This window comes from Ostreococcus lucimarinus, chromosome 10 (genome assembly GCF_000092065.1).
Source record: "Ostreococcus lucimarinus CCE9901 chromosome 10, complete sequence".
Lineage (NCBI taxonomy): Eukaryota > Viridiplantae > Chlorophyta > Mamiellophyceae > Mamiellales > Bathycoccaceae > Ostreococcus > Ostreococcus sp. 'lucimarinus'.
Genome location: NC_009364.1, coordinates 93930 through 116591, shown reverse-complemented (window position 1 = coordinate 116591; position 22662 = coordinate 93930). Strand labels below are relative to the sequence as shown.

General features: G+C 61.5%; 17 protein-coding genes across 17 annotated transcripts; 10 read left to right on the top strand and 7 right to left on the bottom strand.

Annotated features, from left to right (window-relative positions):
- Positions 1 to 41: 41 nt before the first annotated feature.
- On the bottom strand, positions 42 to 1636 carry OSTLU_26031 (predicted protein). The gene has a single exon (XM_001419869.1). The coding sequence runs from the start codon at positions 1389 to 1391 to the stop codon at positions 63 to 65; it is 1329 nt and encodes a 442-aa protein (XP_001419906.1). The 5' UTR covers positions 1392 to 1636; the 3' UTR covers positions 42 to 62.
- Positions 1637 to 1707: 71 nt separating this feature from the next.
- On the top strand, positions 1708 to 2311 carry OSTLU_26030 (predicted protein; the record flags this gene model as incomplete). Its single annotated transcript, XM_001420045.1, has 2 exons — positions 1708 to 1845; positions 2072 to 2311. The coding sequence occupies 2 exons, from the start codon at positions 1708 to 1710 to the stop codon at positions 2309 to 2311; spliced, it is 378 nt and encodes a 125-aa protein (XP_001420082.1).
- Positions 2312 to 2418: 107 nt separating this feature from the next.
- On the bottom strand, positions 2419 to 3327 carry OSTLU_93319 (predicted protein; the record flags this gene model as incomplete). The annotated part of the gene is made up of 1 exon (XM_001419868.1): positions 2419 to 3327. One exon carries the CDS (start codon positions 3325 to 3327, stop codon positions 2419 to 2421), a length of 909 nt encoding a protein of 302 aa, XP_001419905.1.
- Positions 3328 to 3455: 128 nt separating this feature from the next.
- On the top strand, positions 3456 to 4457 carry OSTLU_26028 (predicted protein; the record flags this gene model as incomplete). The annotated part of the gene is made up of 1 exon (XM_001420044.1): positions 3456 to 4457. The coding sequence occupies one exon, from the start codon at positions 3456 to 3458 to the stop codon at positions 4455 to 4457; it is 1002 nt and encodes a 333-aa protein (XP_001420081.1).
- Positions 4458 to 4920: 463 nt separating this feature from the next.
- Positions 4921 to 5343, top strand: OSTLU_26027 (predicted protein; the record flags this gene model as incomplete). The annotated part of the gene is made up of 1 exon (XM_001420043.1): positions 4921 to 5343. The coding sequence occupies one exon, from the start codon at positions 4921 to 4923 to the stop codon at positions 5341 to 5343; it is 423 nt and encodes a 140-aa protein (XP_001420080.1).
- Positions 5344 to 5352: 9 nt separating this feature from the next.
- OSTLU_46799 (predicted protein) lies at positions 5353 to 6471 on the bottom strand. Its single transcript, XM_001419867.1, has one exon. The coding sequence runs from the start codon at positions 6313 to 6315 to the stop codon at positions 5380 to 5382; it is 936 nt and encodes a 311-aa protein (XP_001419904.1). The 5' UTR covers positions 6316 to 6471; the 3' UTR covers positions 5353 to 5379.
- A 364-nt stretch (positions 6472 to 6835) lies between these two features.
- On the top strand, positions 6836 to 7582 carry OSTLU_26025 (predicted protein; the record flags this gene model as incomplete). Its single annotated transcript, XM_001420042.1, has 1 exon — positions 6836 to 7582. One exon carries the CDS (start codon positions 6836 to 6838, stop codon positions 7580 to 7582), a length of 747 nt encoding a protein of 248 aa, XP_001420079.1.
- A 291-nt stretch (positions 7583 to 7873) lies between these two features.
- OSTLU_7029 (predicted protein) lies at positions 7874 to 8398 on the bottom strand (the record flags this gene model as incomplete). The annotated part of the gene is made up of 1 exon (XM_001419866.1): positions 7874 to 8398. A coding segment is annotated over one exon (525 nt), but the record flags the coding sequence as incomplete, so codon positions are not given.
- A 171-nt stretch (positions 8399 to 8569) lies between these two features.
- OSTLU_26023 (predicted protein) lies at positions 8570 to 9610 on the top strand (the record flags this gene model as incomplete). Its single annotated transcript, XM_001420041.1, has 1 exon — positions 8570 to 9610. The coding sequence occupies one exon, from the start codon at positions 8570 to 8572 to the stop codon at positions 9608 to 9610; it is 1041 nt and encodes a 346-aa protein (XP_001420078.1).
- A 106-nt stretch (positions 9611 to 9716) lies between these two features.
- Positions 9717 to 12632, top strand: OSTLU_26022 (predicted protein). The gene is made up of 2 exons (XM_001420040.1): positions 9717 to 9800; positions 9905 to 12632. Exons 1-2 carry the CDS (start codon positions 9729 to 9731, stop codon positions 12605 to 12607), a joined length of 2775 nt encoding a protein of 924 aa, XP_001420077.1. The 5' UTR covers positions 9717 to 9728; the 3' UTR covers positions 12608 to 12632.
- Positions 12633 to 12680: 48 nt separating this feature from the next.
- Positions 12681 to 13319, bottom strand: OSTLU_26021 (predicted protein; the record flags this gene model as incomplete). Its single annotated transcript, XM_001419865.1, has 1 exon — positions 12681 to 13319. The coding sequence occupies one exon, from the start codon at positions 13317 to 13319 to the stop codon at positions 12681 to 12683; it is 639 nt and encodes a 212-aa protein (XP_001419902.1).
- A 221-nt stretch (positions 13320 to 13540) lies between these two features.
- Positions 13541 to 15157, top strand: OSTLU_26020 (predicted protein; the record flags this gene model as incomplete). The annotated part of the gene is made up of 1 exon (XM_001420039.1): positions 13541 to 15157. One exon carries the CDS (start codon positions 13541 to 13543, stop codon positions 15155 to 15157), a length of 1617 nt encoding a protein of 538 aa, XP_001420076.1.
- A 703-nt stretch (positions 15158 to 15860) lies between these two features.
- On the bottom strand, positions 15861 to 16112 carry OSTLU_9654 (predicted protein; the record flags this gene model as incomplete). Its single annotated transcript, XM_001419864.1, has 1 exon — positions 15861 to 16112. A coding segment is annotated over one exon (252 nt), but the record flags the coding sequence as incomplete, so codon positions are not given.
- A 228-nt stretch (positions 16113 to 16340) lies between these two features.
- OSTLU_26018 (IISP family transporter: Signal recognition particle 54 kDa protein (SRP54)) lies at positions 16341 to 17923 on the bottom strand (the record flags this gene model as incomplete). Its single annotated transcript, XM_001419863.1, has 1 exon — positions 16341 to 17923. The coding sequence occupies exon 1, from the start codon at positions 17880 to 17882 to the stop codon at positions 16341 to 16343; it is 1542 nt and encodes a 513-aa protein (XP_001419900.1). The 5' UTR covers positions 17883 to 17923.
- A 207-nt stretch (positions 17924 to 18130) lies between these two features.
- Positions 18131 to 19336, top strand: OSTLU_25107 (MC family transporter: dicarboxylate/tricarboxylate). The gene is made up of 2 exons (XM_001420038.1): positions 18131 to 18225; positions 18403 to 19336. The coding sequence occupies exons 1-2, from the start codon at positions 18132 to 18134 to the stop codon at positions 19188 to 19190; spliced, it is 882 nt and encodes a 293-aa protein (XP_001420075.1). The 5' UTR covers position 18131; the 3' UTR covers positions 19191 to 19336.
- Positions 19337 to 19907: 571 nt separating this feature from the next.
- On the top strand, positions 19908 to 21140 carry OSTLU_16978 (predicted protein; the record flags this gene model as incomplete). The annotated part of the gene is made up of 2 exons (XM_001420037.1): positions 19908 to 20427; positions 20602 to 21140. The coding sequence occupies 2 exons, from the start codon at positions 19908 to 19910 to the stop codon at positions 21138 to 21140; spliced, it is 1059 nt and encodes a 352-aa protein (XP_001420074.1).
- A 99-nt stretch (positions 21141 to 21239) lies between these two features.
- On the top strand, positions 21240 to 22649 carry OSTLU_16977 (predicted protein; the record flags this gene model as incomplete). The annotated part of the gene is made up of 1 exon (XM_001420036.1): positions 21240 to 22649. The coding sequence occupies one exon, from the start codon at positions 21240 to 21242 to the stop codon at positions 22647 to 22649; it is 1410 nt and encodes a 469-aa protein (XP_001420073.1).
- Between the last annotated feature and the right edge of the window lie 13 nt (positions 22650 to 22662).

Here is a 22662-nt window from a genome sequence, read left to right as displayed (position 1 = left end):
AGGCGAACGACGCGTCGCGACGGATGGATGTTTTGTTACAACAAGCGAGCGAAGGAGAGGAACTAGCCCTCCTCGCCGAATTCACGGGTGAACTTTTCGTGAAGCTCGAGATCTGCGGCGGCGACGGTGGGTCGCGCGCGTAAGAGCACCTTGCGGAAATCGTTTGCGGTGATCGGGGGCGGGAGGACGCGAGCGGCGTAGCCGAGTCGAGCGAGCTCCTCGAGCGAAGACGGCCACGCGCCGGCGGCGCCGGGAGAGCATGGAATGTAGTACTCAGTCTCGGGGGCGTCCTCGGAGGGGGCGTTGGGTGGATTCTGGACGGTGATGAAGTGTGTCGCCTCTTGGACCTTGCGCACGGGTTCGTACAGGACATCCTTGACGACGTGGTCGATGTCGGAACCGCTGAAGCCCTCCGTGGCGGCGCCGAGGGCGTGGTAATCCTCATCCGTGAGATCGTTTGGGGTTTCCCCGACGTGCACGCGAAAAATATGCGCGCGCGCGGCTTCGTCTGGAAGTGGGATGTAGATTCTCTTGTCGAACCGACGTCGCACGGCTTGATCCAGCGCGTACGGCGTGTTCGTCGCCGCGAGCACTAACACCTTTCCAGACGAGTTACCGACGCCTTGCATTTGAACTAGAATCTCCGTCTTGATGCGTCTAGACGCTTCAGACTCGCCGTTTTCCCCTCTCGCGCCACACAAAGCGTCGATCTCGTCTATGAAGATGATGGACGGCGCCTGCTCGCGCGCCAAACTGAACAGTTGGGAAACCAACTTTTCGCTCTCCCCCATCCATTTACTCACCAAATCGCTCGACGAGATGGAGAAGAACGTCGAATCCGCTTCCGTGGCCACGGCTTTGGCGAGATAGCTCTTCCCCGTCCCCGGGGGTCCGTACAACAAGAACCCGCTCCACGCCTTGCGCTTCCCGGTGAAAAACTGCGGAAACTTCACCGGCAACACCACCGCCTCCTTGAGCGCCTCCTTCGCGAGTTGCAACCCCGCGACGTCATCCCACTTCACGTTCGGTTTTTCCGTCACGATCGCTCCACCGAGTTGGCCCTTCATCTTCGCCAACTCCGCGTCCCCGTCCGCGTCGCCGCTCTTCTCTCTCTGCGCCCCGCTCGCCCCCGTCCCGCTCACCTCCTTCGCGTTCTTCCGCCCCTGCACGATCTTCTGCAGCTCCTCCGCTCGCACCAAATACTCCTTATACTTCCCTCGCACCGTCTCCGCCATCCGCGGGTTCTTTTCGTACTTTAAATACACCCCAAAGTGCTCCAGCGCGACCAAGTACAACTTAAACGCCGCCTCGTACGCCCCAGCCTGGTCCTCCCTCACCGCCTCTCGCACGAACGCGATCGCCTTATCGCGTATCGACGCGCCGCCCTCCATCGTTCGCCTCCGTCGACGTCCCGACGTCCCGACGTCCCTCGCCGCGCCGCTCGTCGCGCGTCGCCGCGCGCGTCGCGCGGTGCCGAACCGACGCGATCGAATCTCGCGCGTTCGAATCTCGCGAGCCGCGCGCGCGCGCTCGATCGCGACGCGCGCGGCGCTCGACGCGCGCGTCCGACGTCGCCTCGCGCGCGATCGACGCGCGTCCCGCGTCGCGCGTCGCGTCGCGTCGCGTCGCGTCGAGCGTCGACGTGTCGCGTCGCGCGAATCCGCGGCGTCGGTCGTCTCGACGCCACACGACGACGCGCGACGACGCATGCCGCGCGGACGCGCGATCGAGCTCGCGACGCGGCTCGCGCGCGCGGGCGCGAAGACGCGCGGCGTCGCGACGAGCGCGCGCGCTCGCGCGGGCGTGGGACCGGCGATCGAACCGACGCGCGCGCCGGTGCGGGAGGTGCGCGAGGGCGACGAGACGCGACGCGCGCGCGACGACGACGCGCGACGACGACGGGGGCGAGACGGCGCGACGCGACGCGCGACGACGACGACGCGCGAGCGAGGGGAGACGCGGGACGGACGGGGGCGATCGCGGAGCCCTACGACGAAGACGAAGGCGACCGACGAAGGCGACGCGCGAAGACTGACGACGACGACGACGGGGGCGCGATGACGCGAGATAGATACCCGAGGAGGCGGAGTTGACGTGGGACGCGGGAGACGCGCACCCGGAGCCGGCGCTGGACGACGTGCCGGCGCGCATCGTGACGAAGGCGCGGGCGGCGACGTACCTGGCGAGCGCGTTCGCGTTCTTGGGCGGCGTGTACGGATTAGCGACGATGGTGGATAAACCGTCGACGACGCCGTTTGCGCCGAAGACGTTTCCGTATAACGGGCTCGAGGTGGAACTGGGGAAGAAGTGAGCGCGGACGCGAGCCGCGGGTCGCGGCGACGGCGCGACGCGACGATAGCGTTGTAGAACAAGAAATGAGATTTTGAACGGTGACGAATCGAACGGTGACGCGCGCGGTTAATCGTGCGCGTCGATTTCGACTTTTTCCCGGGTTTTCACGCGCTCGCGAAACATTTCCTGCGCTTCCTCCCACGCGCGACGCCCGGCTTCCGCGCGAGACGAATTTCGATCCTCAAACGTCGAGGGATCCTCCTCGGGCGCGCCTTTGATGCACGAGCGCCACCAGTGCGTCAACATTTGGGAAGCTTTTTTGCGCACGGTGACGCGCACGACGCGACGCGCGTCCGCGCCTTCAAAATCTGTGATTTCCCAGTCGCCGAACGTCGTCGGCGCGTACTCGTCGTCCTCGTCGCGCGGCTCGGGGTCGATCTCATGCGCCCACTCACCTCGTAAGACCACCTCACTCGCCCCGGTCTCGCGATTCAGCACACTGATCTCCACCTCCGTCGCCGTCACGCGCACGCGCGCGTCCTTCGCCTTGGTCCCGGGCGCCACGACGACGCTCAGCGTCGCCTCGCTCGCGTCCTGCCGCCAATAATACCGCTCCTCCTTCGTCCCGGCGTCCAGAACCACCCCACCGTTCCGCGTCATCTTCGTCAAACACGTCTCCCGATTCGCGCCTCGCGCGCCGGCGACGTCGTCGCCGCGCGCGCTCGGCGTCGCTCGCGCCGCGTCCCGCGCCGCCGCCGCGTCCCGAGCCTCGAGCGCCGCGCGCAGCTCCCGTTCGCTCATCGTCCCCTCCGCGCCCTCGTTCGCGCCGCGCGCGTCCGCGTCGCGCTCCCGGCGATCGCCGTCGTCGTCGTCGTCCGCGTCCGCGCGCGTCGCGATCGTCGCGCGTCCGTTTCCGAATGTGATTTTCGTCCCAGCATCCAGTCTCGTCACGTTCGGCGTCGCGCGCGTTCGCGCCTCGTCCTCGTCGTCGCTCGCGTCGGCGACGATGCGATCGAACTTTGAGTAGTCCACCATCGCGCGCGACGTCGGCGGAATCGACGGCGCGCGGCGCGCGCGGCGGCGCGATGTGCGTCGACGGTTGCTCGGCCGCGCTCGGGACTTTACTTTAAAACGACGCGCGCGGCGTCGCGCGCGCGCGCGGCATGCCCGCGCGCGACGAGGACGCGCGCGTGAAATCTCACAATCGCGGTGGGGCGTCGTCGACGTCGCGCGAGGGCGGCGCGACGCGCGAGGGCGACGGCGCGCGCGAGGGCGAAAAGCGCTCGGCGGAACCGAAGCGACGCGCGAAGTCGACGAAGCGCGCGAAGCGCGAGAGAGTGCTCGCGCACCTGTCGGTGAAGTCGAGCGGGGTCGTCACGCCGGCGACGAAGGCGGCGCTGGCGTTCGCGGACGCGGATGAGGCGGACCACTGCGAGACGCCGTTTAGAGCGTACCGCGACGTGGAACCGTTTTTGTTTAATCTGGCGAAAGCGATGAAGAAAGAAAAGAAGACGCTGCGAATATACGATCCGTATTATTGCGAAGGCTCCATGGTGGCCCACCTCAACGCCCTCGGGTTCGAGAACGTGTACAATCGGAATGAGGACTTTTACGAAAAGGTGGCGACGAAATCGACGCCAGAGTTCGACGTGCTGGTGACCAATCCTCCGTACTCTGGCGATCATTTCAAGCGAATTTTGTCGTATTGTCGCGACAGTAATAAACCGTGGCTTTTGCTTTTGCCGAATTTCGTGTGCAGGAAATCGTACTACGCCCCGTCCATCGGCGACGCGGCGAAACCGCTGTTTCTCATTCCCGACGACGCCAAGCCGTACCGGTATTGGGCGCCCGGACGTCAGGGTCACGAGATTCGCGCCAAAGGCACGACGCCGTTCGAGACGTTTTGGTACATCGAGTTCGCGGGCGTCCTGGACGCGCAGCAGCAGCGCGCGTGGTGGCTTAAAAAGTACGCCGCGCACTCGTCGTGCTCCGTCCCCGCGCTCGACGAGGCGCTGCCTCAACAACAGCGCCTGCAAAAGCGCCCGAATCCCAAAGTCCGCGCCATGCTCAAAGGCGCGCAAAAGTCCACGACGACCACGACGGGGGTTTATTTCGATCCCGCCAAGGCGAAGGCGCGCAAGAAGAAGCGCGCGCGTGACTTTTAATCCAACTCCGCGCCTTTGGTACCATAAAGTAACGCTCGGCGCGCGTCACTGCGCGATGTCCGCCGCGTCGCGTCGTCTCGCGCGCGCGCTCGCCCGATTCGCGCGCGAAACGAGCGCGACGACGAGCGCGCGCGCGTGGCGCGGCGGCGGCGCGCTCGCCGCGCGAGCTCCAGTCGCGGCGCAAAGCGTCCCGAACGCGCGGCGACGCGTCGCGGATGCGCGCGCGTTCGCGGCGTCGACGACGCGCGCGGTGGGGAACGGTGACCGAGGCGGTGACGTCGGAACGCGCGAGAAGCGGGAAAGCGCGCGGGCGTCGACGAGCGGTGACGACGCGGAGGTGGACGTCCCGCTCGCGGCGAGGGGCGCGGCGACGGTGGAAGAGTTGGCCGCGCTCGCGGGGCTGGAGTTTAGAACTTTCCATCGCAGCCACAGGTCGCGGGCGGACGAGACGTTCGGGAGCACGATGCGAGAGCGATGGAGACGGACGTTCAGCAAGAAGCTGGCGTTCGCGGAGCTGTATAGTAACAAATTTGAAGTCGTGAAATTCTTCATCCGGTTTTACGGCGCCCCGTTTGCGGCGATGTTTGTGTTGGCGTGTTGCTCGTCGTACGCGGCGTGCATGTGCGTGAGTGTGTTTGGAATGATTGGTTTTGTGCTGTTTGCAAAACTCGTAGGCGCTGGTGATTGGGCGCTGAGCGCGTTGGACTTTATGAAGGACGGTTTCCAATACTTGACCGGAATCCAAGGCAGTTTTTTTGCGTCCCTCTCGGCGTTGGTGATGTACAGAACGACGTATTACACCTTGCCGGTCGTGCTGTTCGCGTACGAGGAATTATATTATTTCGCCGCTCGCTTTAGGCGTTTCGCGCGTTGGTTAGGTCGATAGGAGGATGTATGAACTCTCAGATAGAAATTCAGAAAATTACAACTCGTGTTTCATGTGTTTCCACTCGCTTCCATCGCTCGAAGCCGCGCCCGCTGCGTACGGCACGAAAGCCGGACGGCCCTCGAGACCGAGCTCTTCGAACAAGAAAGAATCTTCGCTCTTTTCGTTATTCGGCGTGGTCAAGAGTTTATCGCCCGTGAAGACGCTGTTGGCGCCAGCCATGAAGCACAACGCTTGCGTCTCCGGGCTCATGTTCACACGCCCGGCGCTCAATCGAACGACGGTGGCGGGCATTAAAATGCGCGCCACGGCGATGGCGCGCACCATCTCGAGACCGCTGGGCGGAGTCATGTCCTTGAACGGCGTTCCCTCCACGGGCACCAGCGCGTTGATGGGAACGCTCTCCGGATGCTCGGGAAGCGTCGCCAACACCGTCATCAGACTCGCCCGATCCGACTCCTCTTCGCCCAAACCAAGAATTCCACCGCAGCAGACGGAAATACCAGCCTCGCGCACGGCGGCGATCGTGTTCAACCGATCCTCGTACTTGCGGCTCGAGGTCACCTTGTCGTAATATTCCGGACTCGTATCCAAGTTATGATTATACGCCGTCAACCCCGCATCCTTGAGCTTCAGCGCTTGTTCCGGGGTCAACATCCCCAGCGTCGCGCACACCTCCATCCCCATGTCCCTCACCTCCTTCGTCATCTCCAGGACGCGTTCAAACTGTCCCGCGCCGACTTGACTCGGCCCTCGCCACGCCGTCCCCATGCAAAACCTCGTGCTCCCCGCCTCCTTCGCCCTCTTCGCCGCCTCGATCACCTCTTCGACGCCCATCAGTTTTTCCGCCTTCAATTTCGTCTCCCCCTTCCACGACGAGCTCTGCGCGCAGTAATTACACGTCTCCGGGCACCCTCCCGTCTTGATGCTCAGCAGCGTGCACTGCTGCACCTGCCTCGGGTCGTGGTGCATGCGATGCGTCTTCGCCGCGTCGAACACCAGCTCCAGCAGCGGTCGCGCGTACAGCGCCCGCACCTCGTCCTTGGTCCAATCGTTGTACACCGCGCCGAGCTCGCGCCGCGGCGCCGTCGCGCGCGCGGCGTCCGCGGCCGCGGCGTAGGGTCGCGTCGGCGTCCGCGTCGGCGTCGGCGCATCGCGCGCGCGGAGGAGCGCGACGTCGTCGGCGCGCGGCGATGCGACGGCGCGCGCGCGACCGCCGCGCGCGATCGCCGCGAGCGCGCGACGCATGCCGAGCGCGCGCGTGAGTGACGACGCGCGGCGCGCGCGGGACAAAACCTCGCGCGGTTGGATAATCCTCGAAGCGTCGACCGCAGGGCGCGACGCGATGGCGCGCGACGCCGCGCGCGCGGCGGTGGACGCGCGAGACGCGTGGGCGGGGTGCGGACACAGGCACAGGACGAAGCGCGTGCGCGTGCGGGAGCGGGCGGCGGATGGTTCGGAGTCGCATAAAGTGCACGAACTGCGCATCGGGATGAAGGACGTCGAGCCGAACGACGACGGGGACGAGGACGAGGACGTGGAGGTGGATCCGTTTTTCTTCGACGATGGGTACGACGTCGCGGCGTCGACTGGGTTCGCGAGGGTGTGGGAGGGCGCGGAGGCGCTGACGGCGCACCTGGAGCGAACGGGACTCGGGAGGGGCGAGCGCGTCTTGGAGCTGGGCGCGGGCGTGGGGGAATGCGGACTCGCGTGCGCGGCGCTCGGTGCGCACGTTCTTTTGACGGACGTGCGCGCGGTGTGCGAGAACGTGATACGAAGGAATATCGAACAGAATGGAGCGGGACCGGCGACGGAGCTTCTCGGCGCGTGGCCGAACGCGACGAGGATTGGATCGGGAAGCGCGTCGCGCGCGACGCTAAATTGGATGGATGAAATTCCGAGTGATCCGTTTCAAAATTCGGCGCTCACGTTTCGAGACGCCGATATTTTGATCGCGGCTGAGTGCGTGTGGTTGCGAGAGCTTTTGCTTCCATTCGTGACGACGTCCTCGACGTTGCTCCGCAGCGGCGTCCGCGAACTCATCCTAAGCGTGCGCGACCGTAGCTCGACCGAAGATGCGTCGAGCGGTAAGGCTTTCCCGCACACGAATGAAGTCGTGCGAGAGTTTGAGAGCACCGGTTGCTCGGTGGAGGCGCTCCATCGGCAACGCAGCGAAGACGAAGGCAAAGAAATTGTCATCTTTCGCATAACGTCGGCAGCGGCGGCGCCGGGCGCGTGACTGCTTAGCTAGTCTTTAGTCTTGTAGGGTCTGTAGGGTTTTAGCTATCTTCTTGTGTTACACGCGACGTCGATCGATCGATCGACGCGATTACGATGTGAAAATGCTCTTCAGCAAATCCATATTTGCGAGTTCCTTACTCGTATCCACGAACGTCGGGTTTTCCACGGCCTTTTGCTTGAACGTGCGAATAATTTTCTTCCTCTCCGCCTTGTCTTCCTCGGCCTTCTCTCGCTCGTATCTCGCCAAGGCCTGCTCCTCGGTTTCGCCATCCTCGGCGCCCGCTTCCGCTCGCCGTTTTGCCCGCCGTTCCTTCATCGCCTCCAACGCCTTGCCTTGATCCAACTTGGCCAGATAAAAGTCTCGCTCCTTCTTCGCCACCGACAGCTCGAGCTGCAGCTTCTTCTCTCGAAGCGCTTTTTGATATTCCATCTCCTCCGTCAAGTTGTCCCACTTGAACTTTGGCAGGTATTTAATGTTCCACAAATCGTAATAATGCGCGCTCCTGCGCTTCCCTCCGACCTCCCGCCCGTGCAACATCTCCGCCGCGCGTTTCGCATCCTTCTTATTCCGAAATTCCACCCATCCCTCCACGTATTTCTTCCCCGTGTTTCCTCCAAACTTTTTCCGCTTGGCCCGCGTCGCCGGGTCCTCCGCGGCCAAGTACATTCGATCCGTCTCCCCGTACACGCTCAGCAACTGTCGCAGTTTCGTCGGTTTCATGAACGGCGGGATCGTCCCGAGGAACACCACCCCTCGTCGCGCGTGATCGGCGCGCACGCGCTCGAGCGCCTTCGCGTCGAGCGTCGGTTTCTTTGCGCTCCCGGCGGCGGTCGTCTCTTCGTCTTCTTCGCGCGCGCGCCGCGCCGGCGCCGCGCGCGCGTCGACGTCGGCGTCGTTCGCGTCGTCGTCGTCGCGCGCGTCGCGCGACGCGCGCGCGCGCGCGCCCATCGCGAACGCTCGGCGCGCGCTGTCCCGAGCGTCACAATGCCGCGACTCTCCGTCTTCGGTTCCGTGAACGTCGACCACGCGTTCGCGGTCGACGCGTTTCCGCGCCCGGGCGAGACCGTGGGGGGCGATAGCGCGTACGCCAGGCTCGCGGGCGGGAAAGGGGCGAATCAGGCGTGCGCGGCGGCGCGCGCGGGCGTCGAAGTCGAAGTGCACTTTTGGGGACGCGTCGGAAGAGACGACGATTTTAGCGTCGCGCAGCTCGAGCGCGCGGGCGTGATCGCGCGGGAAGTCACGCGCGACGATGCGTTGCCCACTGGGTCCGCGTGCGTGCTGTGCGAGCGCGCGTCGGGGGAAAACATGATCGTCGTGTGCGCCGGCGCGAACGACGCGGCGCGCGCGCGCTTTAGAGAGGGCGACGAGAGCGCGGTTTTGGCGCTTCAGGGAGAAGTTCCGGTGAGCGCAAACTTAGACGCGGTGCGGATGATGCGAACGGTGAACCCTCGGTGCGTCGTGGTGTTGAATTACGCGCCAGCGACGGAGATATCGTTGGAATTGATAGAGGAGGTGGATTGCGTCGTCGTCAACGAAAGCGAAGCTCGAGCAATCTCAGAGGCGTACGAGATTCTCGACGAGCCGACGCGGGCGAGCGATCGACCGCAGCGGAATCGAGCGATTGTGTACACCATGGGCGCGGCTGGTGCGCGATTGGTGATGACGCGAGATCTGACGTTTCGCGAGGCGTTTGTTCGCGACGGCGATGGAAATTCCCAAGACGAAGCGCGCGTCGAAGCGATGCGTTTCGGCGACGACGAAACCGTCATCGATACCGTCGGTGCGGGAGATGCGTTTGTCGGTGCCTTCTGCGCCGCGATGGCGAGCGACGCGACGTGTGCGGACGCGTTGCGTTTAGCGTCCGCCGCCGGCGGTTTGACGTGCCTCTCGAGCGGCGCTCGCGCGGACGTGTCGCGCGCGCGCGAGCGAGCGCTTCCCATCCCGTGCGTCCTTCGAGGTGCGCTCAAGAATAAAAACGTCGAGCGCGCGCCCCTTCGCGCGCTGCTTCTCGACGATGCGCTGTAATAACGACGATTGCCCATTGCCCGCGCGTACCGACGCGCGTACCGGCGCGTAGTACCATCTGGAAACGACGAGACAGTTGGACCGCAGCCGCCGCGTCCACACTCGGCGACCCGACGCGATGACGGCCACCGCCGAACCCAAAGAAATCAGGCTCAGTGATTACGCCCCGTTCCCGTACGCGTACGATGAGGTGCGGCGCCGACGCGACGCGACGCGACGCGACGCGACGCGATGCGATCTGAAACTCTGAGAAATATTAAAGAAAACCGACGACTGACGCGCGCGCGCGCGCAGGTAACGCTCGATTTCGCGCTCGATGGTGAGTACGCCACCGTCACGGCGATGTCGGTGATTACGCCGATCGAAGGACGCGACCGCACGCGAGGGCTGGTGCTGAACGGGAAGATGCCGTTCTTTGAGCTGCTCGGCGCGCGCGTGAACGGCGAGACGTTACCCGCGGATCGGTACTCGATTGAGGCGGATGGGGACGACACGCTGATGATAATCAAAGACACGCCCGACGTGAGGTTTGAGTTGGAGATCACGACGAAGTTTAAGCCGCAGGATAACACGGAACTGAGTGGGTTGTACAAATCGAGCGGAACGTTTTGCACGCAGTGCGAGGCTGAGGGATTTCGGTCCATCACGTTCTATCCCGATCGTCCGGACGTCATGAGCGTGTTTACGACGAAGATCACGGCGGATAAGGCCAAGTATCCGGTGTTGCTTTCGAATGGAAATTTGATTGATTCAGGCGACGCGGCGAACGGCGCGCACTTTGCGACGTGGAAAGACCCTTGGCGAAAGCCGTGCTACTTGTTCGCGCTCGTCGCGGGCGATTTAGCGGTGGTCGAGGACACGTTCACGACCATGAGTGGTCGCGAAGTGGCGCTCAAGATTTACGCGCAGGCAAAGAACATCGATCGATGCGATTTCGCCATGGCAAGCTTGAAGCGAGCGATGAAGTGGGACGAGGATCGCTTTGGTTTGGAGTACGATTTGGATCTGTTCAACATCGTCGCCGTGGACGACTTCAACATGGGCGCGATGGAAAACAAGTCTTTGAACATTTTTAATTCTCGCTTGGTGTTGGCGTCGGAAGAGAGCGCGACAGATGCGACGTTTGAGCGCATCGAAGGAGTCATTGGTCACGAATATTTTCACAACTACACGGGCAACCGCGTCACCTGCCGCGACTGGTTTCAACTGTCGCTCAAGGAAGGTCTGACTGTGTTCCGAGACCATGAGTTTACGTCCGATTTGCACTCTCGCGCGGTCAAGCGTATCGCAGACGTGAGATACTTGCGTGCGGCGCAGTTTGCGGAGGATGCGTCGCCGCTCGCGCATCCAGTTCGACCCGAGGCGTATCAAAAAATTGACAACTTCTACACCCTCACTGTATACGAGAAGGGTTCGGAGCTCATTAGAATGTACTCGACGCTCTTGGGCAAGGACGGGTTTCGCAAGGGCATGGACTTGTACTTTCAGCGTCACGACGGTCAAGCGGTGACGACGGAGGACTTTTTCCAAGCCATGTCGGACGCAAACTCGACGAACATTGAAAAGCTCAAGCGTTGGTACTCTCAAGCGGGCACGCCGGCGCTCAACGCCGAAGGCACGTACGACGCCGTCACGAAAACGTACGCGTTGACTTTAACGCAAACGTTACCACAGACGAATGATGTGAAGGGCGCGGCGGATAAGAAACTACCGCAGCTCATTCCCGTCGCTGTCGGTTTGCTCGGCGAAGATGGCAAAGATATGGTGCTTGATGGCGATATCAAGTGTGAAGGCGACGCCGAGGCGACTTTGGACGAAACGAAGACGACGGCGGTGTGTCGGTTGACTGAGTTCAAACAGACGTTTACCTTCACCAACATAACGTCCAAGCCAGTGCCGAGCGTTTTGCGCGGGTTCTCTGCGCCAGTCAAGCTCACGATGACTCCAGAACTCACCACGGATGAGTTGTTGTTCTTGCTCGCCAACGATAGCGATGAATTCAACCGATGGGAAGCGGCGCAGAAGATTGCGACGAGTATTTTGATTCGCTTGTGCAAAAAGCACAACGATGACAAAGCGCTCAAAATTGAAGATGTGGATGTTACTTCGGATCCGTCATGGGCGATATACTCCGCGGCTTGCTGTCTGATCGTGAAGGACGCGACCGCCAATCGCCTCGATCGTGCGTGGGTCGAGGAAGCACTGAATTTTCCTGGACCTAGCCAGTTGATTCAAGATCTCGCCCCTGGTGTGAATCCGGTGAATACGTATAGGGTGTGCAAGGCATTTGCTCGCGCGTTTGCCAAGGAATCTCGCGTCGAGCTCGAGGCGGCGTTGGCGACTTGCGATGCCGAAGCCGCCGGTTTGGCGTACGACGTGGACGGACCGCAGGTCTCGCGACGTGCCTTGCGTGGATACGCGATTCGTATGTTGGGCTCTATCGGTGGTGATGACGTGTCTAGCTCCATCGCAAGCGCGTACTCGAGCGCGAAGAACATGACAGATACCGTCTCCGCGCTCACTGGTCTGTGCGGACACGACGATTCTTCCGCCGCGAAGAAGAAGGCGTTTGATGACTTTTTGAACAAGTGGAAGGATGACAACAACGTCAGTTGCACTTGGCTTCGCATGGTTGCTTCTGATGCCGGTAAAGGAGGCGCCAACGCCATCGACGAAATGAAGCGACTCATGGCGAGTGACGTATACGACGCGAAGAATCCGAACAAATTTTACTCCCTCATTGGCGGCTTCGCCGGCGGCAACATCGAAGGTTTCCACGCCGCCGACGGCAGCGGATACGAATTCGTCGCCGATGTTTTGCTGCAAACCGACGCCATTAACCCGCAGGCATCTTCGAGAATGGCTTCACCATTCACGAAGTGGCGGTTGTACGACGAAAATCGCCAAAACCTGATGAAGGCGCAACTCGAACGATTGCTTGCGCAAAAGTTGTCGCCGAATCTCTTTGAAATCATCTCGAAGGCGATTAAGGGCTGAACGAAACGACTTTAATTAAACGATGAAATTGTTACGAAAAAGTTACGCATGAAAAATTTACGCGCTCACAAAATCAACCGAAAATCAACCGAGCGAGCGAACGCGCGACACCGACCGCGATTGCGATGCAGAGGACGAAGACGCTCAGCACGAAGAAGCGCCATCGAAACAAATACTTGTCCCCGAGCACGTCTCTTTTAGGTAACGTCCCGAGCGCGAACCGTCGCTCCATATCGTCCACGAACGCCTCAAACGCATCTATATTTTGATCCATCCTTTGCATCATCTCCAGCGCCGGCACGCACGCGTGCACATCCTTTTCCACCATATCCATCAATCGGTTTGCGCACCGACGCTCTCGCGCCGTCTCGCTCTCGGGATCCTCCTCCTCTCCACCGTCATCCGCCTCACACGCTTCCCCGAACTCGTATTTCACCCGAGTCCACTCATCCTTAACATCAGGTTCGTAAGCACCGTCGCCATCGTCTCGCCAACTCGCCATGATCGCTCGATTCAACCTCCGAATCGCCGCGCGCGTCGCCGCGTCCTCCTCCGGCGCCTCCTCGCCGGCGTTCGCGCCGTCCGCATCCGCCGTCACTCCCGCGTCGAGCGGCGCGCACCGCGCCCTGCGGTGTCCACCGCGGAAAAAGTATTCCTCCACCACCGGCGGGACGAACCCGTACGCGAACGCGCGATCCGTGAGCGATTCCATCGTCTGTCCCGTGAGCGTTTTTCCCGTGAGCGTTTTTCTCGCGTCGGCTTCACCATCCTTCGTCCGCGTCCTCGCGCCCGCGCCTCTTCGCCTCGACATCGTCGCGCGCGCGCGCGTAAATTATTTTCCACCCTTCCGCCGGTCCTTCGACGTCGACGCGGCGACGCGCGCGTCGGGTTGTGCGCGTCACTCGACGACGCGTCGTTCGATCGCGTCAAATCATGCGCGTCGTCGCCGCGCTGTCGCTCGCGCTCGCGCTTTCCGCGGCGTCGTGCGACGCGATATCGGTCAACGCGCGATGGCGCGTCGACGCGCTGCGCGCGCGCGCGATTCGACGCGGAATAGGCGGTGGTCACGACGCATCGGCGCGAACATCGATCGGCGCGCACGAGCGCTGGTTCGCCGAACAACGACTCGATCACTTTGATAACGCGCTGAACGCGAGCTGGACGCAGCGTTACTTCGTGAACGATGCGTACGCGAGCGCGGAACGCGGCGCGCCGGTGTTCGTGTGCGTCGGCGGCGAAGGACCGGCGTTGGACGTCGACGTCGCGGTGGACGGGGGCGAGCACTGCGCCATCGCGACGGCGCTCGCGAAGAAGCATCGAGGGTTGTTCTTCGCGCTGGAACATCGATTTTATGGGAAAAGTCAACCGACGGGGGATTTAAGCGTCGAGTCGCTGCGGTTTTTGAGCAGCGCGCAGGCGTTGGAGGATTTGGTGACGTTTACGAGGTTCGCGGCGGCGGCGTACGGATTGGAAATCGAACCGCGGAACGACGGGAGGAAGTACAGTAAGGTGATCGCTTTCGGGGGATCGTATCCGGGCATGCTCGCCGCTTGGTCGCGGGTGAAGTTTCCTCACGTATTTCACGCCGCTGTCGCGAGTTCGGCGCCGGTGCGAGCGCAAATTGACATGCGCGGATACTACGAAGTCGTCGGCGACGCGTTGCGAGAAAAGGACGTGGGCGGGAGCGACGCGTGTTACACCGCGGTAGAGAACGCGTTTACCGTACGTTTGAACGAGGCTTTGAAAACATCGAGCGGTCGTCGGGCATTAGAAAAGCAGTTCAATGTGTGCGGCGACGAGGCGTTGGACGGCGTCGGCGCGAGGGACGATTTCGCCGACGTCCTCCGAGCGATGTTTCCCGCGCAAAATAACGATCCGTCGTGCTTAGCCGACGATGATTCGTGCTTTAACATCGCCAAGGCGTGCACAATCATGACGTCTCACGGAGAGGACAAACTCGCTGCGCTCGCCGCGCACGTTGCCGCGGTGTTTCGCGGCGAATGCGTGTCGCTCGATTCTGAAGCGTATATGCGCGAATTGAAGAGTGAAATTCCAAATCCGAAGGGCGAGGGTGAGCGACAGTGGACTTGGCAGACGTGCACCGAGTTCGCCTTCTTCCAAACGTGCGAAAAAAGTTCGAAGTGCCCATTTAAGCTCGATCCTCCGACCATGCCTTTAGAGGCGTATCACAAAATTTGCGCCGACGTCTTCGGCGTCAGCGCCGAACAAACAAGGCTGGCGGTGGAGCGTTCGAACGCGCGCTACGGGAGCATCACCCCAGGTGGCACGCGCATCATGTTTCCATCTGGAAGTATCGACCCTTGGATCGCAAACAGTTTCGTTTCCGATACGTTTGCACCGAGATTTGAACCCGCGTTGATCGTCAAGGGCGCCAGTCATCACGCTTGGACGCATCCACCCAAGGACACCGACACGGATGCCCTCGTCGAGGCGCGCGCCATCATCGTTGGGCAAGTCGAGAAGTGGTTGAACGAAGGTCCGATGGTTGGACGAAGAAACGACGCGCGCCTTCGCGTCGCAGAGGCTTGATGAGTGTTGTAAAAAAATGATGAATTGAAGTGTAACAAATTTAAATGAACCAGGCGCTCGCGAGTCGCTTGCGAGTAGCCTCCGCGAGCGGGTCACCGGGCGCGCACGCGCTGATGAGCTGGACGACTAATTTTTTACCCTCCTCTCTGATCTCGTTCGCTCCGAATCCAGCTTTCACCGCGAGCAAAGCGACGTCGAACGCGCCCGATTGGTCGCCGCTTGCGAAGCGAGCCAACGCGAGCGCGCGCACGGCGTCAAAATTCTTCGGTTCAGCCTCGTGCACGGCTTCGAGAGCGCCGACATCGGTCGACACGCCGAACATTTTGATGTCGCTCACCAACCCAATCCACGCCTCGGCGCACGCCAACTCTCGCGGCTCCGCGAATCCCTTGACTAATCCTCTTCCGGCGTCGACGAGTCGTCTCGCTCCCTCCTCGTCCGGCGCGTCCCCTCGTATCGCCAACATCGCGCTCGCCGCGAGCGCTCGACACTTTAACTCCGGTCCGATATTTTCTTTCGCATTTATCACTTCACTCAACGTCTTCGCGATGCGTTCTCTCGTCGTCGCGTCAGCCGCGAACGTCGCCGCGAACGTCGCCGCCACCGCGTCCTCTCGCGTCGCCGCCGCGTCCCCGTCTTCCTCTCCCACCTCCTCGTCTTCCCCCGTCGCCCCATCGTCGAGCTCTAAGTCACGAATCAATCCATCGACGAACTTCACCACGTCGCTCTCGCCGATCGCGCCTTTAAATTGATCGACGAAGCGTCCGCGCGACAGCCCCATCACCGTCGGCAGCGAGCTGATTCTCAATTGTTCCATCACCGGCGCCAGCGCGGGCGCATCGGCGTTCAACTTCACCAGCGCCACCTTCGGGTATCGCTCTTTGATGATGCGCTCGAGCGTGGGCGTGAGCTGCTTGCAGGGCCCGCACCAGTCGGCGTAAAAGTCGAAGACGATGGCGGTGGTGTGGGACGCGGGGACGATTTCGTCGAGTTCGCGCGGGCTCGTTATCTCGTTGATCGCCGACGCGATCGCGGATTTCTCACCGGTGGCGAAGGCGCGAACGAACGGTCGCCGCGCGTCGCGGATGGCGCGCGCCAGAGCGCGATGGGCAGGGGCGAGCATGGCGCTTCGGGACGCGTTGTGGCGTCGGCGACGCGGAAACTACAAGAATTGTCAATCGGATTACATCATTCCTTTCATCATGCCCTGCATCGCCTTCGGATCCATGCCCTCGAATTGTTTCATCATGTTCATCATGCCTTGCTGTCCACCCATCATGCGAAGCATGTCGGGCGGAAGCGCGTTGGCCATTTGGGACATTTGTTGTTGCATCGCTTGGGGGTTGCCTCGTCCGCGCGCGCCGCCGGCGCCGGGCATTTTGATGCCTTTCATCTTGCCCATCATCTTACCCAAACGTTTATGTTCTTCGAGCAGGGTGATCATCTCTGACGGTAAGCGACCAGCGCCGCGACAGACGCGCTCCATGCGCTTGACGTTGAAAATTTTGGAAGCGTTGGGGGCGTCGAGCTCGGCATCCGTCATCGAATCCATCAACACCATCATCGACTTCATGCGCTTCGTGCCTTGCTCTTCGCCGCCCTTGGGAATCATGTCCGCCATTCCGGGCACCATGCTCATGATGGACGAAATGGGACCCATGTTTTGCAAGTTTTGAAACTGTTCGTAAAGAAGGCGCATCGTAAACGTGCCGCTCCCGAACGCCTCCATAAGCTTCTCCGCGCTCTCTTCGGGGACGATTTCGTTCATCTTTTCGACTAAACCTTTGATATCTCCCATTCCTAACAATTTACTGACGAAAGACGTCGTCTCGAACGCTTCGAGCTCGCCGATGTGTTCTCCAGTACCGATGAATAAAATCGGCGCCTTGGTTTCGCTCACCGCCGAGATCGCGCCCCCGCCCTTGGCGTGACCGTCAAGTTTGGTCATAATCACTCCACCGACGTCAACCGTGCTCGCGAACGCTTTCGCTTGATCCGACGCTGACTGACCTATGGAACTATCCATCACGAAAATCGTCATCGTCGGTTCCGTGACGCTCGCGATTTCTCGCATCTCCTCGAACAACGCCTCTTCTTGTTTATGTCTCCCCGACGTATCGACGATGATGAGGTCCGATTTTTCCTCTTCAAACCGCTTCACCCCAGCCGCCGCGATCGTCGCCGGATCGCTCTCGGTGTAGCTCCCGTAAAACGGAATCTTCGCCTTGGTCGCGTTTTGTTTTAACTGGTCAAACGCCCCCGCTCGAAACGTATCCGCGCACACCAACGATGGTTTAAACCCCTTCTTCGCGTAATAATGCGCAAACTTCGTGCACGTCGTCGTCTTCCCCGCCCCCTGCAATCCGACGAACATCACCACGTTCCGTTTCCCTTTCTTCGGCGTCCACGTCCCGCTCGTCTTCGTCCCGCTCGTCTTCGTCCCGCTCGCGTCCCCGCCCCCGTTCAGCAGCGCCGTCAGCTCCTTGAACACCGCCCGCTCCAGCACCTTTTTCGCGTTCATCCCGCTCGCCATGTTATCCAAATCCACCTCTCGCACGATGTTCTTCTTCATTCGCACCACGAGCGGCACCGCGACGTCGCTCGCGAGCAGCGCGTTCGTGATGTCCTTCAGGCACGCGTCGAGTAATTCCTCATCCACGACGACGTGCGCGTTCAGCGATCGCAGCGCGCTCGCGATTTTATTCCCGAGGTCATTCAGCACCATCGCGCGCGTCCGTCGGCGCGCGTCTCGATCCGCGCGCGTCCGCGCGTGACCGCCGCGCGTCGCGCGCGCGCGATCCCTCGCGTCGCGCGTCTGTGTCCGTGTGTCTCTTTTAGTCTCAGTTTGGAACACCGACCCCCCCGCGCGAGTCACGACCCGTCGAGATCAACCCTAAACCCTACTCTGTCTGCCAGCCACGAGTCGCGCGCTGAGGCGGCGACGACGCCATCGCGCGACGCGACGACGACGACGATGTCGGATAACGCGGTGTGGCGCGCGGTGAAGCCGTACATGAACGGTGGTTTGTCCGGCATGGGCGCCACGTGCGTGATTCAGCCGTTAGACAGTGCGTCGGCGACGCGACGCGCGCGACGAAGACCTGGCGATGGGACGACGCGCGATGATGATTGATGATGACGATGGGCGCGAGAAGACGATGGAAAACGAAGGACGAGACGCGGCGCGGCGCGAGAGGGACGCGGGAAAGACTGACGGAGAGGCGAGCGACGCGGTGGGACGACAGTCATCAAGGTTCGATTGCAACTCGGGTCGACGGGGGGACCGATCGGGACGGCGGCGGCGATCGTGAAGAACGAAGGCTTCGGCGCGCTGTACACCGGATTGTCCGCGGGCTTGCTGAGACAGGCGACGTACACGACGGCGCGATTGGGGTTGCACTCGCAATTCGTCAACGCGCTGAAGGAATCGAATAAGGGTGAGAACTTGTCGCTGGCGCAAAAGGCGGGCGCGGGGCTGGCGGCGGGCGGTTTGGGCGCCATCGTCGGTTCGCCGGCGGATTTGTCGCTCATTCGCATGCAAGCGGACGGTACGTTGCCGCCGGATCAGCGTCGCAACTATAAAGGCGTCGCGCACGCTTTGGTGGACATCGTGAAGAAGGATGGTGTCGGCGGATTATTCACCGGCGCCGGGACGACGAGCATTCGCGCGATGGCGTTGAACATGGGCATGCTCGCGTCGAACGACCAAGCCAAGGAAATGATGGCGGCGAACCAGATCACCGGTTTCCCGGCCACGCTCGGCGCGGCCTCTATCGCCGGTTTCTTCGCCTCCTTCTTCTCTTTGCCGTTCGATTACGTCAAGACGCAATTGCAAAAGCAAAAGCCGAACCCGGATGGCACGATGCCGTTCAAAGGCTTCATGGACTGCTGCGGGAAAACCATGGCGAGCGGCGGTCCGCTCAAGTTTTACACCGGTTTCCCGACGTATTACGTTCGAATCGCTCCGCACGCCATGCTCACTCTGATGGCGCTCGACGCGATCCAAAAGTTCCAAAAAAAGAACGGATTTTAAATAAGCGAAGACTCCAGAGGCGCGCGGCGGCGCGAGTCGAGACGCTCGCTCGCATTATTCACGAACCCACCACATTAAATTACATTTAAAGCTGAGTTGAGAAGAAGAATAGTAGCGTTTAACAACGATCATCAGTACATTTCGCGCGTCGCGTCGCGCATCGCTTCGCCTCCGCGCGGGACGGTTCGCGCCGCTCGCCGCCCGCCGACGCGCGTTCGTCGACGCGCGACCCGCACCGCACTCCTCCGCGCGCGTCGACCATCACCGTCGAGGGAGGCCGCTTCGAACGACGCGCGGGTGTTCGCGTCGCGCGTGCGCGTCGTGTGACGCGCGATTTCGCGCGTGCGGCGACGCCAGCCGCGTCGACGTCGCTCTAAAAGTGAGTCGAGCATGCGGCGCTTCGCGAGCGAAATGGCGTCGGTGCGGCTCGCGCGAGCGATGCGCGCGCGCGTGCGGACGGCGCGGACGGCGAGTGCATTCGTGAGACACGCTGCGCACGGCGCGCGCGCGCTGACGACGGCGTCGAGCGCCGGAGACGCGGACGGGACGCCGCTGACGGGGACGGTGGTGACGGCGCAAGCCAACTTTCTGCGCGTCGTCGTCGATGGTGACGTCGTCGTCGGTGCGCACGATGAAGATAGGAAGCGACAGCTCGAAGAGGCGAAAATGCGGGCGAGCGAAGCGGGGGCGAGGGAAGACGTGGAGCGATTGGAGGCGATGCTAGCCGAGGAGGATCGAACGACGGAGCTGTTGTGCGTCGCTCGAGCGCTGTTGAAGAAGATTAAAAAGCGTGTGCTCGTTGGTGACGAGGTCGTGCTGAGCGGTGTAGATTGGGTGCAAAGTCGGGGTATGATTGATGACGTCGTTGGGCGGCGAAGTGAACTCGTTGAACCGCCGATTGCGAACGTTGACCAGGCGCTTTTGGTCTTCGCGCTCGAGCAGCCGCCTCTCGAGGTGAAACAATTGACGCGGTTCTTAGTGAGCATGGAGGCGACCAAGGTGCCGTTTACTTTGGTATTGAATAAATGCGAATTGTTGAGCGAAGTCGAAGTCGCGGATTGGCGCGCGCGGTTAGAGAGTTGGGGATACGACGCCAAGGTCATCTCCGTCGCCACGGGTCAAGGCGTGGAGGAGCTCGAGGAGGCGCTGCGAGGCAAGACCACCGTCTTGGCGGGCCCCAGTGGTGTGGGTAAAAGCTCGCTCATCAATAGATTTCGCTTCGGTAGCGCTTTAGCCGGTGCGCTCGAGAGCGTGGAATCCTCATCGGCATCTTCGGAGCGAGGCGACGGCGACTCGCCGGATGCTAAATATATCACCGACATGGACATAGAAGGCGGTGGAGGCGGGGGCATCAAGCGTGGAAGCCGCTCGATCGAGGATGAAAAGTGGCGCAGTGATCTGTCAAACTTAGATTTACAATCCGTCAAGGGCGTGGGCACGCGAAGCGGTCGAGGTAAACACACGACGCGGCACGTCAGCTTGCTTCGACTCGACGTCGGTGGTTTCCTCGCGGACACACCAGGGTTCGGCTACCCTTCCCTCGAAGGCTTTGACACCGACAAGCTCGCGATGTGTTTTCCCGAGATTCGCGACGCCCTCGCGAGCTCTGACGCGCGATGCCAGTTTTCCGACTGCACCCATCGTCACGAGCCCGGATGCGTCGTCGTCGACGAGTGCTGGGAAGAGCGTCGCTACGATTTATACTACGACCTGTTCGAAGAGGTCAAGCAGATCGCCGACACCGAACGCATGGCGTCCGGTCGAGAATCGCGAACGAAAACTAAATCCGCGGCGGGCAAGGACGCGACGCGCACCGAGGCCAAGCTCGAGACCAAGTCCCATCGTCGCGTATCGCGCCGGCGCAGTCGCATGGAGACCGAAGACTTACGCGCGCGCGCGCTCGACGACGACGACGGCGACGATAATTACGACGACGAAGATCAAGACTAGTTGCATTCGACGTAGACGTGTATCATTATCATTACGAATCGACCAATCTCGGTCAAACCAACATTCGCCGCGCGCGCCGCCCGCACTTCGCGAAGCGCGATGCCGCCGCGCAAGCGCGCCGCGAGCGCACCGAGCGAACCAACCTCCCCCGTCGCCGCCCATCGCACGACGACGTCTCTCGACGTCCCTTCGCGCGTCGGCGCGCCCTCGCCCGCGCCCAACGCCGAGGATGCGACGCCCGAGAGCACCGAAGCACAGTTTGAGCTGATTCAAGAGCTCACGCAAGAATTGCGCGAAAACGTCGCGCAGCTCGTCGAAGAGGGAACGAAGACGAGCGATGCGCGTAAACCTACCGTAGAGACGTGCATGAAGACGCTCGCGAGCGTGCGAACGGCGCAGAGGCGAGCGTTGATGGGACTGGAATACCTCAAGGCGGGGACGCGGCGGCGGGACAAGGAAACGGACCCGGCGCGAGTGCGCGCGGCGACGGTGGCGTACGAGACAGCGTGGCGAGAGAGCGCGCTGAAGCGACACGCGGATGCAGAGGGAAGTGGTGGGGGAGTGAGCGCGGGAGGGATCGAGTTGATGGAATTGAAGGAGTACGAGGCGGACGCCAAGAGACGCGGTTTGCCGACGAAGAAGCCGCGGGACGAATACGAACTGATGACGCGACGGTTAGCGCACGAGCTCATCGTGCGGAGGGAGATGGTAGAGGAACAAAACGCGTTGAAAGCGGAGTTAGCGGCGTTACAACAACAGGTAGCGGAGAAGAAGAAGCTGTTGGGGGGGAGTTTAGAGGCGACGATGACGAATGTGCGCAAATCTGCCGAACCGTTGAGGCGAATGTTTGATCTCGCGTACGCGAGCACGGAAGATCTCGACGCGCGGATCGGACTACTTCCAGTGCCGTTGCACGTGCTGTACGCGCAGTTGAAGCACTTGCAGCAGAACGAAGAGGAAATCAAAGTCGAACTGGTGGGGAGAATCGACGACGCGCAAAATTTCAAGCAGAAAAAGGCAAGCGAAGAGGAGGGCGAACTCGTGGACGAAGGTGCTGAGAATAATCGTAGAAGCAAAAAGCGGAAAGCGAGGGGCGGGCGGCAAGCGGCGAGTGCGTCGTCGTCGTTATATGAGGAACATCCACTCCGAGTCGAGGTCGGCTTTGGTGCTACGAAAGTTTTCTTCACCTATCTCACGAAATTACACGTCGTCGTCGTGTCATCGAAACCGGAAGATGAGAAATTTCTCGGAGAATTGTTTCCAGATGACGACGGGTCTGAGATGCCGAATCACGCCGTCGCCGTGGTGGCACCCAATTTTACGTTTGACGCTTCGTGCGCGCCATCCAACGCCAAGCCGTACAAGTGGGCACAAAATTTAGCCGGTTTGAGTTTCCTTCCGCCGTTTCCCGCCCCAATTCCGGATACAATCGATGCTGGGAAAGTGTCCGCGAAGGCGAATGCGGAAGAGGTCGTGCGCGCGATTCGTGAAAAGCTAGACGCTCGATGACGCGCCGCGCGCT

Coding starts and splice junctions, on each gene's coding strand:
- OSTLU_26031 (XM_001419869.1), bottom strand. CDS start 1,391: ATGGAGGGCGGCGCGTCGATACGCGATAAGGCGATCGCGTTCGTGCGA.
- OSTLU_46799 (XM_001419867.1), bottom strand. CDS start 6,315: ATGCACCACGACCCGAGGCAGGTGCAGCAGTGCACGCTGCTGAGCATC.
- OSTLU_26022 (XM_001420040.1), top strand. CDS start 9,729: ATGACGGCCACCGCCGAACCCAAAGAAATCAGGCTCAGTGATTACGCC. Junction 9,801..9,904: donor TCCCGTACGCGTACGATGAG/GTGCGGCGCCGA, acceptor GCGCGCGCGCAG/GTAACGCTCGATTTCGCGCT.
- OSTLU_25107 (XM_001420038.1), top strand. CDS start 18,132: ATGTCGGATAACGCGGTGTGGCGCGCGGTGAAGCCGTACATGAACGGT. Junction 18,226..18,402: donor CGTGATTCAGCCGTTAGACA/GTGCGTCGGCGA, acceptor GTGGGACGACAG/TCATCAAGGTTCGATTGCAA.